Below are 12,253 nucleotides of genomic sequence, written 5' to 3'. Positions count from 1 at the left end.
ATGCCAGTGTCTTTCTGGGCTGCAAGCCACATTGCTATGGGTCACACCGAGCTTCTCATCCACTGGCACCCTCGAGTCCTTCTCCTCAAGGCTGCTCTCAATCTATTCTCCATCCAGTCTGAATTAGTGCTTGGGATTGCCCCAGCCCACATGGAGGACCTTGCACTTGGCTTTGTTGAACCTTATGAGGTTCACATGGGCTCACCTCTCCAGCCTGTCCCTCTGGATGACATCCCTTCACCCTAGAGTATCAACCACACCAGTCAGCTTGGTGTCATCAGCAAACTTGCATTTAAGACCCACTGTCCAGGTCCTCAACAAAGAGGTTAAATAATACTGGTCCCAATACAGCCACCTAAGGGCCACCACTCATCACTGGTCTCCATCTGGACATCCAGCTGTTGACCACAATTCTTTGACTGCAGTGATCCTACCAGTTCTTTATCCACCAAGGGGTCCACCCATCAAGTCCATGCCTCTTCATTTTAGCAACAAGGATGTCATGTAGGACAGTGTCAAATGCTTTGCACAAGTTCAGATAGATGATGTTACTCATTCCTTCCTCAGCCATCCCTGTTGTAGAAGGCCATCAAATTTGTCAGGCATGATTTGCCTTAGTAAATCCTGTTGGTTATTGCCACTCACCTCCTTATTTTCCAGGTGCCTTAGCATAGTTTCCAGGAGGATCTTGCAGGCACAGAGATGAGACTGAGTGGTGTGTAGTTCCCCAGGCCTTCCTTTTTCACCCCCTTTGAAAAAAGGGCATTTTGTTTCCCTTTTCCAGATGCTGGGAACTCTACCAGACTGCCACAGCTTTTCAAATATCATGGATAGTGGCTCAGCCAGTTCATCCCCCAGTTCCCTGAGGACCCATGGATACTTCTCATCAGGTCCCACCTTCGGGTTCCTTAGCTGTTCTCAAACCTGATCTTCTCCTACAGTGGAAGGTTCATTCTCCTGGTTCCTGCTTTTGCCTTCTGTGACTTGGGCAGTGTGGCTGGGGCACTTGCCACTGAAGACCAAGGCAGAATAGTCATTGAGTACCTCAGCCTTCTCCATATAAGAAGCTAACTAGGTCTCCTGTTTCCTTCTGGAGAGGGTCCGCATTTTCCACCATCTTACTTTTACCGCCCACATACCTATAGAAGCTGTTCCTGTTGCTCTTGATGTCCTTGGTCAGATATAATTCTATCAGGGCTTTTGCTTTCCTAAAAGGATCCTGGCTACTTAGACCTGACTACTTAGAACTTTCGATATTCCTCCCAAGCTACTTGTCCTTACTTCAACCCTCTGAAGGCTTCCCTCAGACATCCTGTGTCTGAGTTTGTCCAGGAGTTCCTTGTTTATCCATGCAGGTCTCCTGGCATTTTTGCATGATCACTTTGTTGGGACACATCTCTCCTAAAATTGGAGGATGCAATCCTTGAATATTAACCAGGGAGGGTTGGGCCTCTCTTCCCTGCAGGGCTTTATCCTATGGTACTCTACCAAGCAGACCCTTGAAGTGGCCAAAGTCTGCTCTCCTGAAGTCCAGGGCAGGAAGCTTGCTGTGCAAGCTTGATGCTTAATGCTTCATGCATTAAGCACCTCTAACTCCACCACTCCATGGTCACTGCAGCCAAGGCTGTTCCTGAGCTTCACATTCCTTACCAGCCCCTCCCTGTTGATGAGAACAAGGTCCATTGTTCTATTGTCCACCTCCTCATTGGCCTCTGTATTACTTGGCAAAGGAAGGTATCATCAATGCATTCCAGAAAGCTCCCGCATTGCTTATGCCCAGCTGTGTTGTCCCTTCGAGGACCAGAGCTTGTGAACATGAGGCCACTCCTATCTGTCTATAAAAGGTCTCATTTGCTTGGTCTTCCTGGTCAGATGGCCTATAGCAGACCCCCACTATAATGTCACTTGTCCCTGCTCTCCCTTTAATCCTGACCCATAAGTTCTCGGCTGTCTTCTCATCCATCCCCAGGTGGAGCTCCATGTACTCCAGCTGGTCACTGACACAGAGGAATCTGAGAAGCATCAAGAAGTTTCTGATGCTGGAAATACCTTCTTGCTTGGCTGCAGCAACCCATGGTTTCTCAGGTTGAAGCGACAAGCCCTAACAAGTGCTGGGGTTAGCCTGGAGATGGCCATTCAGAAAATCCTTTGCCCTCTGGCTGCTTTCACTGCTGGAATGCTTCACATACCTTTGGCTCTGGTGGTGTGGCTGTGAGCAGAGTTTCATAAGGAGACTGCAAGGAAATGAAAACCCTGGGTGGGGCCATGGAAGCTGGTGTAGTTCATGAGAAGGTCACACCCTTTTCATTTCATTCTAAACACCCCATTCAAGCAGCCTGGCCTTCACCCTGGGCCATGGTGAACTGGAACTCCATGACAATAGGGTATTGCATCTCCCCATCCACCCAGCAGCCTCCTGCTCATCCCACCAATCTGGCAGCAATGGCCAAGAGAAGCACTGGGAATGGTTTAAAACCCAACCCCAAACTCTTCCGAAAGGACTGCTTTTCCACTCATCCTTTACAGCAGTCATATTCTAGGCAGGAGGAAACCAGGAGAGCAGCAGCAGAGGATGTGCTGTCACCCTTCTTCCCTTGTGGCAAAGGAAGGTCCGTTTTAGAAATACTGTTTCCTTCCAGCCCAAACCCCTTGGTGCCCTAATCTTACTGCCCCAGGTGTCACAATACATCTAAAAGCACTAAGTCTGTCTCTTGCAGAGCTTCACTTCTCATCTCCCTAACTCCAGGAGTCTTACCTCTCCCAGTCCACCCTTCACATGCCAAATCCACACATTTCCGTTCATCCTGACCTTCCCTCCCTCCCTTGTCTGATAGTCCTTCCCACACAAGCACCACATCCTTCCTGCCCCAGCCTCACCACAAGGCTGGGTTTGTTCACTGAAGCAGATCAGAATTAAACATAAGCATGACCCTTTGAATCAAAAGGATTAGGAGACGGAAAGGAGAGAGCTGCCCATATAAATATGTACAGACATGAAGGGAGGAAGGTAGTGCCACCTCATGTTGCCCTCAAGGTCCCTCTGCTAGCTCTTGCTGGGCTCAGCTCTGCATTTCAGTCCCCTGTCTCTGGGATTCTCCCACGACCACCCCATTCTGTGGCTGACTGAGGATTTTTCTCTGCTTTGCTAAAACAGCAAAAAGCTGGCACTGGCTCAACTAAAAAAAAAAAAAGTATGGTAATTGGGCTTACAAAGACTCTGCCTGTCCTCCAGAACACCCGGGGATGAAAAAGAGAATACATCCAGGAAAAACAGGATGTATTCCCTTAAGGTAGTAGATATTTGCGTGAGCACACCTCGTGACAGAGAGTCTGCATCCCAAAGGCTGTATAATCTAAATAGCAATACTGTAAATGTATTGGATGAGGGAAGGAAAAACCATCTCACTGCCCTATATTATGCACGAGGAACAGCAGTGCAGAGGGATGGGATGACTTACTCGCATAGCAGGAAAATCACAGCAGAGCCAAGTCCCAAATCCCAATTCAGGGACTTAACCACAGTCTATTCTGTACTTTCTATTTTCCGTTAACAAAGAAAACAGTATATCTCTGGATTTCAATCCCCAGTGATACTGCTGGATTTGCTGCCCAGTCATGAAATATTCCAGGAGTGGGAAGAGCAGATGAAGCTCTAGCGAGTCATGAGCAGATACTGCCTGATTGTACAACCTGCATTATGAGGGTCATGTTCAGCCCTCCAACATGATCTCTGCTAGTGAGGCCAGACCCAAAATACCTTATGCCAAGTTACATCAGCTGAGGAACTGAGACTGATTTCTACTCTCTCTCTTGTATACAAAGCACTGCTAACATATGAATAATGCTGTCCACAACAGACAGGGAACGCTGGCCAGCTTTGTGGTGAGGGAGAGCAAAGAACAGAGAGTGGACAGAAATCTCCAGCTTTGCTCTTCCATGACGCAGCAGAAACACTTAGATTTTAATTGGAAGGTGATTGAGTCATTCTTCTGTGAAAAAAAATGGAAGTGATTACACAGCTCCAAGTACAGCTGGAGCCTTCGCATACAAATGTGGGAAACACACAGGGATGATTAACAGCCAGTCTGTGGGATACAGCAACAAGGCCAAAGAGCCTCGGATATGTCCATAATGCAATATCCACTCTTCTTCCTTCAGGTCTGTGCCTCAGACACAGCCAGAGGTGCTGGAGAGGCTCTCGGGGCTGTTTCATGGCACAGAGCTGCCTTCAGCTGCCTGCATAGTTGAATTCCTGCTCATCACCAATATCAGCCAAAACACTAAAGCCCAGTAGATTATTCCTCTAATCTTTGCACTGAAATCTGGCAGAGGAGCTAAGCACATTGTCAAAGCAAAAGTGGGATTTGGCTTCAGCAAAGGTTGTTACCAAACACCCAGAGTGGCTTTCTGAGCCTGAAGCTGCTGTTTATTAAATCATATCCACCCTCTGCATACCAGGGTGCTCAGGAGGGCCCTGCCAGCACGGTAGAGTTTGTCTCTTGTTAACAGAAATTCCTGTCATCCTTCCAGAGGGATGCACAGATCCTCGTGGAGAAAACCAAATCCTGCCGCTAGACAGGCTGCTTTCCCCAGTCCTGCCAGGGGACCGAAGAGCAGCCCCACATTCACTGCGACAGGCTGTTCCTGCTGCCGGGCAGGATCACCGAGCCGAAGCTGCCCTCCTCCGGATGCGAGGGAAACAACCACTCCATGGGAAAGCCAAATGCTAAATCGTTTTCCAGCTGCAGGTGCCTGACTTTCCCATAATTACGGGCAACGTTCACTTTTCTCAGTGTTATGCTGCAGGTGCAAAGTTCAAGGTCCAGAAGCTTTCAAAGTAAGTGGGGAGTCTGGAAGCCTCCTGTTGTCTGACACACCAAGCCCCAAAAGCCAGACTGCATTCAAGCAAATGTCTTGTCTGATTAAATGAAACAGGAGATTTTCTCCTACTGCCAGTTTTTCTATAAACCACTGACTGATGCACACACGGGAAAGTGAAACCCCATAAATTTTTGCTAGATAACAATGCTTCAATTTTGATGTTTAAATAATGCATACAAACAAAGCCAAGCACTGAGGTAACCTTTACTTTCACACAGTTAACACACAGAAGGGATACAATCACTGTATTTGATTGAAAATAATACCTACTAAAACCAGCACTTAACCAGCAACATCTATAAAAACTTTTAAACGCTGATTAGTTAATATTATTTATGTCTACAATTTTCATTTTATGCAACCGTGTAGCAACTACAAAACAAATCCTCCTAGCCAGCCTTGTGTCACTAGGCCAACACAGAACAGGCACCAAACCCCAACGGAATTAAGGAAAATCTTTTCAGATTTTCAAGCAAGAGGAAGAAAACCCCTGAGATTCTGCAATGATTAATTTGGCCAAACACCGCCAAGGTACAGCAGCAAAGAGTTTTCAGGGCTGCAAAGTTAAAGTGTTTTACTCAATTAACCTATGCAAAGATTTGAGACACAAAGTAGCATCAGTGCAGCACCTGAACACATGTGGATGCACAACGGGATCCAGAGAGCAACACATCCAGGAGATGTATCACTGTACACAGTCGGCAGTGCTTATGGTAATAGGACAAGGATGAGAGTGATTTTTACCCTCCATTTTGTGGGGTAGAGTTATTTCCATGCCAACCTGAATCTGAAAAAGCAAGTGTCCATAATAAAAAGAAGTGGAGAAAAACAAATCTTTCAAAGTTCACAAGAGATTCCCCCCCCCCCTTCCCCCAGCAGAGTAATGCTGGGGAATCTTCCAGGAGGGTTACAGCCACATGCACTTCTCTGCCTGCAAAGTTCTCCAACACACTACACCTTTTGAGCTTCCTTTACTATGAATGGAGAGTGCTAAATTCAGTAAAACCAGACATTTCTTTCCCATGGCAGAATACAAGAGAGGGTGGCAGCCTCCTATGATGTGCCAGGCTATGGAAAGCAAACAGGGAAGTGGCAGGCATGTGCTTCATCTTGCTGGGACAGGGCTGTACCCCTGCTCAGTATTTTCCCCCACTGTCCCAAGCTTGCCTTTCCCTTTCCCAAGGTCTTGCTCTATATTGAGCATCCCCCAAGAACACCAATTTCTCCACGAGTTTCACACTGCTCCCAATTTCCATTTCTCAGTTGCACAACATCATTTCTTAAAAGCAGACTATGCCATGTGTGCTGCTTTTCAACACACTCAGCTCCAAAGGGAAGACAACCAGGAGAAAGACAGAATTCACTTCTCAATTCAGCTTGTTTTTAAATCAATTTAAGTACACAGAATAGACAGAAGGTGATATTTTCAATAAGATCTCCTTAAAAACAGTGGGAGTATTCTTTGTAGCGGTATGGAAAGCAAAATCTAGAGTTCTGATATGATCCTCTACTGCCACCAGGAGTAAGATATCACAAAAGCTGGGGGCAAGCTAAATATGCCTTAGCAGCTCCCTCTCAGTGGTTGCAACAAAATCAATACCAAAAAAGTGAGCCACTCACCCAAATTTGGTGGAGAGAACACCTCCCAGGGCAGAGCCAACGATCATGCCTATTCCAAAGCAAAGACCCAGCTTCCCCAAGGCATCAGCACGCTGGGAAGGAGTAGTCATGTCTGTAATAAGCTTCTGAGCACCTGCAGGGGAGAAAAAAATTCCAGTCTCTTGAAAGAAGCTTGCCATAGGGTTTTAGCAGGTGCTCTAGCAGTTCCCATGGTTTTATTGCTAAGCCATTAAGAGCGGGGTTTTTTTCCTTTTTTTTTTTTTCTTTTTCCAATTAAAACTTTGCTGGGCTGGTTTCTGTCTAGATGCAGTTTCCCCAGCTCACAAGTTTTGGACTCTGGATGGAAGAGAGCCTCCAAATAAGCATTGGCCCTCCCCTCTGGGATCCCCACATTCCATCAGTTTTGAACACAACAGCCTGATCAGCAGAGATTGTCAGATACATTGAGACACTCCATCAATTTAATGTGGAGACAAAATCCCCTTTGGGAAGTACCTGGTGGTGGTGTGGGAGAGAATTATAGAGACCAGATTTCTGTTGGACTCTGTGATCTTAAAGTTCCTTTCCAACCCAAATGATTCCATGATTTCATATAGATCTTCAGGCCACAAAAACAGTGCCTGCCACAAAATGGTCCTTTCAACCCCAGGGCAAATGTTCATGCACAGTGCTGAGTTGAATGGGTTCAGCCCATCAGTCATGGGAAACAAAAACATTCAAACCACTCAAACAAACCACTTCACAAGTGGCAAGAAGCAGCTCAACCCCATTTAAACTTGAGTCCTCTTGCACGAGTTATCTGAACTTCTAGTACCTGAAGTTTGTTTTTTACTAGAAAAATATAGGAAATGTGAACTGAAGCAGAACTTCTTGGTGGGTAAAGGAAGGTGTTTCCGTAATAATGTTATTTTTTACCAACATGTTCCTTTTTCTGGGAGAAAGTGAAAGCTCTACTAGTGAAGGGACTAGCTAGGTCTACTGGTGAAGGGACTCGAGTACAAGTCCTCTGATGAGAGGCTGAGGGAGCTGGGGTTGTTCAGCCTGGAGAAGAGAAGGCTCAGGGGAGACCTCATCACTCTCTACAACTCCCTGACAGGAGGTTGTAGCTAGGTGGGGGTTGGTCTCTTCTCCCAGGCAACTATCAGTAAGACAAGAGGGCGTGGTCTTAAACTGAGCCAGGGGAGGTTTAGGTTGGATATTAGAAAGAAATTCTTTATAGTGAGGGTAATCAGCCATTGGAATGGGCTGCCCAAGGAAGTGGTGGATTCTCCGTCCCTGGAGGTTTTTAAGATGAGACTGGATGTGGCACTCAGTGCCATGGTCTAGTAACCATGGTGGTAGTGGATCAAGGGTTGGATTTGATGATCTCCGAGGTCCCTTCCAACCCAGCTGATTCTATAATTCTATGAAAAAATCCTGGCTGCAAGAAGGCAGCTGAGAAGTCTGGGATAGCACTGCTGTCAGCAAGTGACTTTCTCCCATGTCTGGGTGGTCAAACCCAAACAATTTGCTCAAGATTATACAGGAGGATGGAACTATGGGCTACTAAGTGCTGCTTCCCATAACTAATACACCTGCTGCCTCATGTTCTCACCATTTCATCCCTGAGGACCATTAAATGTTCCTCCTGCCTTCCGTCATGCTGTTGAACCTGTTGAGTTCAATAAGCAAGAGGGGAAACAGGCAATAAAAGCAATTTGGAAAGCCACTTAGCCCTCACTGACCTTACCTGGTATCCCATGCATAAACACTCCTGGCAGCCTGGAGAGGAAGAGGAGGGGGATGCTGGTGGAGAGGGACATAAGCAGGAAGAAGACACTTCCAGATGCACCGGAGAGAATTAAGGCTGCTCGGGCACCAAATTGGTCTGCAAACCTGGTACAGAAATCAGTTTTCTATTTAGTTAAAAAAAAAAAACCAAAAAACTTCACAACAGTAAATCAGTTTGGCTTCTATTTGAGGGAAAACACAAAACACACAAACAAACAAAACCCCCAAAATACAAACAAACAAAGAACTCCAGCCAGAACAGGTTTTTGACCTGACTCCAACTCTTTGCAGTAATTTAGCTCCAACTAAGGTGGGAAAAGTCTGAGAGTACCACAGAAAGGGTTCTGAGCAACTCGGGACTATGATGACTATAAAATATGCCTTAGATAGTGTTTTTGCTGCAATTTCTCCTTTATTTTATTGAAGTTGCATATTTACAGTTAGCAGAGGAATATTACCTTGCATAGTAAATAGTTGTGCTTACACCAAGAGGAACAACCTCCCAAAAAATGCCAAGACTGGTCTACAAACAATGCTAAGCATAATTAATTTAAAGGCTTTCTGTTGACGAAGAGCTACAGGTCAAAACTTAATTGTTTACAGGAAAGCCAGGAAAGTTTACATTTGCTGTTTGTAACCTAAAGACCACAATTTTCTACATTGTCCAGGGTTGGTGTGGGGTTTTTTATTTTGTTATTTAAGAGTAAATTTGATGCTTTATCTTCTCATGGCTAGTTAGGGGCACCAAGGAAGAAGAACACAGAAAACTGACCTAAACAACATTTTTCTCTCTCTTACTCCCCTTCTTCCTTTTTTTTTTTCAATCTACCTTTATACTGGGGTAAAAACAGCTTCACATCTAGGAAAATCCATTTTATCTCAAACCTACGTTGCAAATTTTTGGCTTCAGTCTGGCAACAGACACCTTCAGTCCCAGACAGATTCTGCTTTGCCATTTTATTTCCTTTCAGCAGCTCTTCTGGATATTAGTGAATGACATGCACAGAGGAAAACCAGATTTCATATGGCATCAGATCCAGAAAGAAATATTACTCCGGATATATATATATATTAACAGAAAAAGCATTTAAAAAATGGGCCCTTTGCACCATCTCCATTCTCAGGAACATATTTTCTTCCAACAGCAGTACTGTAGGATCAAATGTTATTGTTATTTATTTTAAAATGTGCCCAAGGGCTTTTAGAGATCAGATCCCCAAAGTGCCACACACCATGTATTAGAGGATCCTGTAGTGCTCACAACTACATTAACCAGAAAAGTAAATCCCATGCAGGAAAACTGAGGCACACACCAGCTCCTTATCTCTTTATTACTTTGTTAATCAGTAGCAGAACCTAGAAGAAAAGTTAGATTTTCTCAGTCTCATTTTAGCTTTTTTATCTCTACATTACACACTTCTTTCATTTTTTCCCCCTGCTCTTTGGAAATGCATTCTCCCACCACTCCAATTTAGGGGGCTATTTGCATTTCGTTAGGATGAGAAGAGTGTATCCCATGGGGTGAAGAGGCAGAAACCCTGAGTCTTTTCCACTCTTATTTTGACAGATGAGTTCATAGATGTTCTTAAAAGATCCATGCAAGTCTAACTTTGTATTCAACATGAATGCAGATACAGTGAGATTCAGTTGCAGAAATGACATGACCCTCAATTATTTTCACTGACAGCTCTACTTAACTACTCTTTTTTTGGTTTCCCAGTCACAAGACACTTCTAAGGTTACACATGGCTATAAAACATTTGCAGGATTAAGCTGTTAGGACCTGGACTCTGAGGACTCTGATAGTTTAAGCCATTCCCAGTATATTGTTACACTTAAATGTGCATCATTAAAATGTACCTAAGTTAACATAAAGCCTGCTTCTATGTTGCACTATTTCTAATTATAGCATATATTTCTCCCTTGTTTGTTATGAAATCTTCAAACATTTCAATAGGACCACAAACCAGAGCGAAATTATTTTTATGAAAATATAAAAATGTCTGACCTTTTCAGCTATGCAAGGGGTCATGAGAATCATTCTCACTTACCTTCCGAAAATGTAACCTCCCACGAGCTGGAGGACACCAAAGGTTGTCTGGAGGTAGCCAAACCCCACTGAATCCAAACCTAGGTTCTTTGCCAAGTACTGAAAAAGAAAAACCCCAACAGGTCAGGGGAAAAATAAGCATACTATATTTATGAATAAAGAGCTTAATGTGTGTGTGAGCACCATACCCCCCAAAAAAGCACTTTCTTCAGTTCCCTATACCTACCTACAGATTAAATCTTTATTGGGGCAGACACAGGCTACTTAATAAAGACCAAAGGTCTTTGTCCCACACTCTGAAGATCAGGGGGATGCGATCAAAACCATCAATTTTGCACTAGGTGACAAATCTCTATCACCATTTACCTTTGTGGTCCAAAAGTACAGAACATATTCAGCAACTGCTGAGGGGGATGAGGGAAATTTTAATTGCCTTCCTGCCTCCAGATCCTGCACTTGGGGCAGTCCAAGTACCCTCCAGGAGATGACTACAGTGAGGTCTTAGAGCTGCTGTTTAACCAAGTGAGCTGGAATCAATGGAAGTACAACAGGGGAAAAATATTGCCTTTATTTGTAATCTGGATGACGCACCCACAACCTGAACTTGCAAAGAAGAACAGAGGCACACCTTGAAAAGCCACAATACTTCAGGTGTGGATTTTTGGTTTTGTTTTCGGTTTGTTTGTTTTTTTTTTATTTTTATTTAAACACTGTATATTCAAGGGACAACTATTTCTTATTTACGTTTTTGATTTGTGCCATCTGCTAAGATTTGTTTAAAACTCTGAGCCCAGTTCAGCTCTCAGAAGGTGTGGAGGTGCCCCAGTTCTGGCCACTTCCCAAATACATGGTCTTCATCCAGGTCCCCAGATCCCCTACAACTGATCAGTGATTGACTACACCAATCTCCCATACATAAACTGCCTCTCAGGTCTACTGACTCAGGGCACCATGGACTGATTTAGTTCCAGAAGAAGGGAGCAGTTTGCCTCTGGAGGCACAAAACTATCAGAGAGATTTCTGAGAAGGCACAGGCTCTCCAGAGACAGGGGTGGACAGGCATATCATAGATCCAGGAGCTCACAAGAGCAGGAAAGCTGCCCAGCAGAAACAGACCTGGGAGTGCTGGTTGACAGCTGACTGAATATGAGCCAGCAGTGTGCCCAGGTGGCCAAGAAGGCCAATAACATCCTGGCCTGTATCAGAAATACCGTGGCCAGCAGGACCAGGGCAGTGATCATCCTGCTGTACTCGACACTGCTGAGGCCACACATCAAATTCTGTGTTCCATTTTGGGCTCCTCATGACAAGAAAGACATTGAGCTGCTGGAGCAGGTCCAGAGAAGGGCAACAAAGCTGGTGAAGAGTCTGGAACAAAAGTCTTACAAGGAGCAGCTGAAGGGTTGTTTAGCCTGAAGAAAAGGAGCCTCAGGGGAGACCTTATCACTCTCTACAGCTACCTGAAAGAAGGTTGTAGTCAGCTAGGGTCAGTCTAGCTGGCCAGGTCTCACAAATAACAAAAAATAGGGCAAGAGCAAATGGCCTCAAGTTGTGCCAGGGAAGGCTTAGATGGGGTACTGGGAAAAGTTTCTGTACTGGTTGTCAAGCACAAGACTACCCAGGGAATTGGTGGAACCACCATCCCTGAGGGTATTAGAATCATAGAATCAGATGGGTTGGAAAGGACCTCTGAGATCATCAAGTCCAACCCTTGATCCACTACCACCACAGTTGCTAGACCATGGCACTAAGGGCCACATCCAGTCTCATCTTAAAAACCTCCAGGGACGGAGAATCCACCACTTCTCTGGGCAGCCCATTCCAATGGCTGATTACTCTCTCTGTAAAGAATTTCTTTCTAATATCTAACCTAAACCTCCCCTGGTGCAGCTTAAGGCCATGCCCTCTTGTCTTACTGATAGCTGCCTGGGA

At 45.0% G+C, this 12,253-nt stretch overlaps 1 protein-coding gene across 2 annotated transcripts in view; it reads right to left on the bottom strand.

Moving 5' to 3' along the window:
* Positions 1–12,253, bottom strand: part of SLC22A18 (solute carrier family 22 member 18) — a 61,817-nt gene that overhangs the window by 47,919 nt on the left and 1,645 nt on the right. For both annotated transcript variants that reach the window (XM_008922037.2, XM_018075970.1), the window contains exons 2-4: positions 10,323–10,420; positions 8,231–8,376; positions 6,502–6,634 (exon numbers count right to left, since the gene is read on the bottom strand). In XM_008922037.2, coding sequence (XP_008920285.2) covers positions 6,502–6,634; positions 8,231–8,376; positions 10,323–10,420 — 377 coding nt within the window. The remainder of the gene's footprint in view (positions 1–6,501; positions 6,635–8,230; positions 8,377–10,322; positions 10,421–12,253) is intronic.

Source organism: Manacus vitellinus, unplaced genomic scaffold (assembly GCF_001715985.3).
Source record: "Manacus vitellinus isolate BGI_N305 unplaced genomic scaffold, ASM171598v3 scaffold_30_pilon, whole genome shotgun sequence".
Lineage (NCBI taxonomy): Eukaryota > Metazoa > Chordata > Aves > Passeriformes > Pipridae > Manacus > Manacus vitellinus.
The sequence above is the reverse complement of the archived record's forward strand: the minus strand, read 5'-3'. Positions and strand labels throughout refer to the sequence as shown.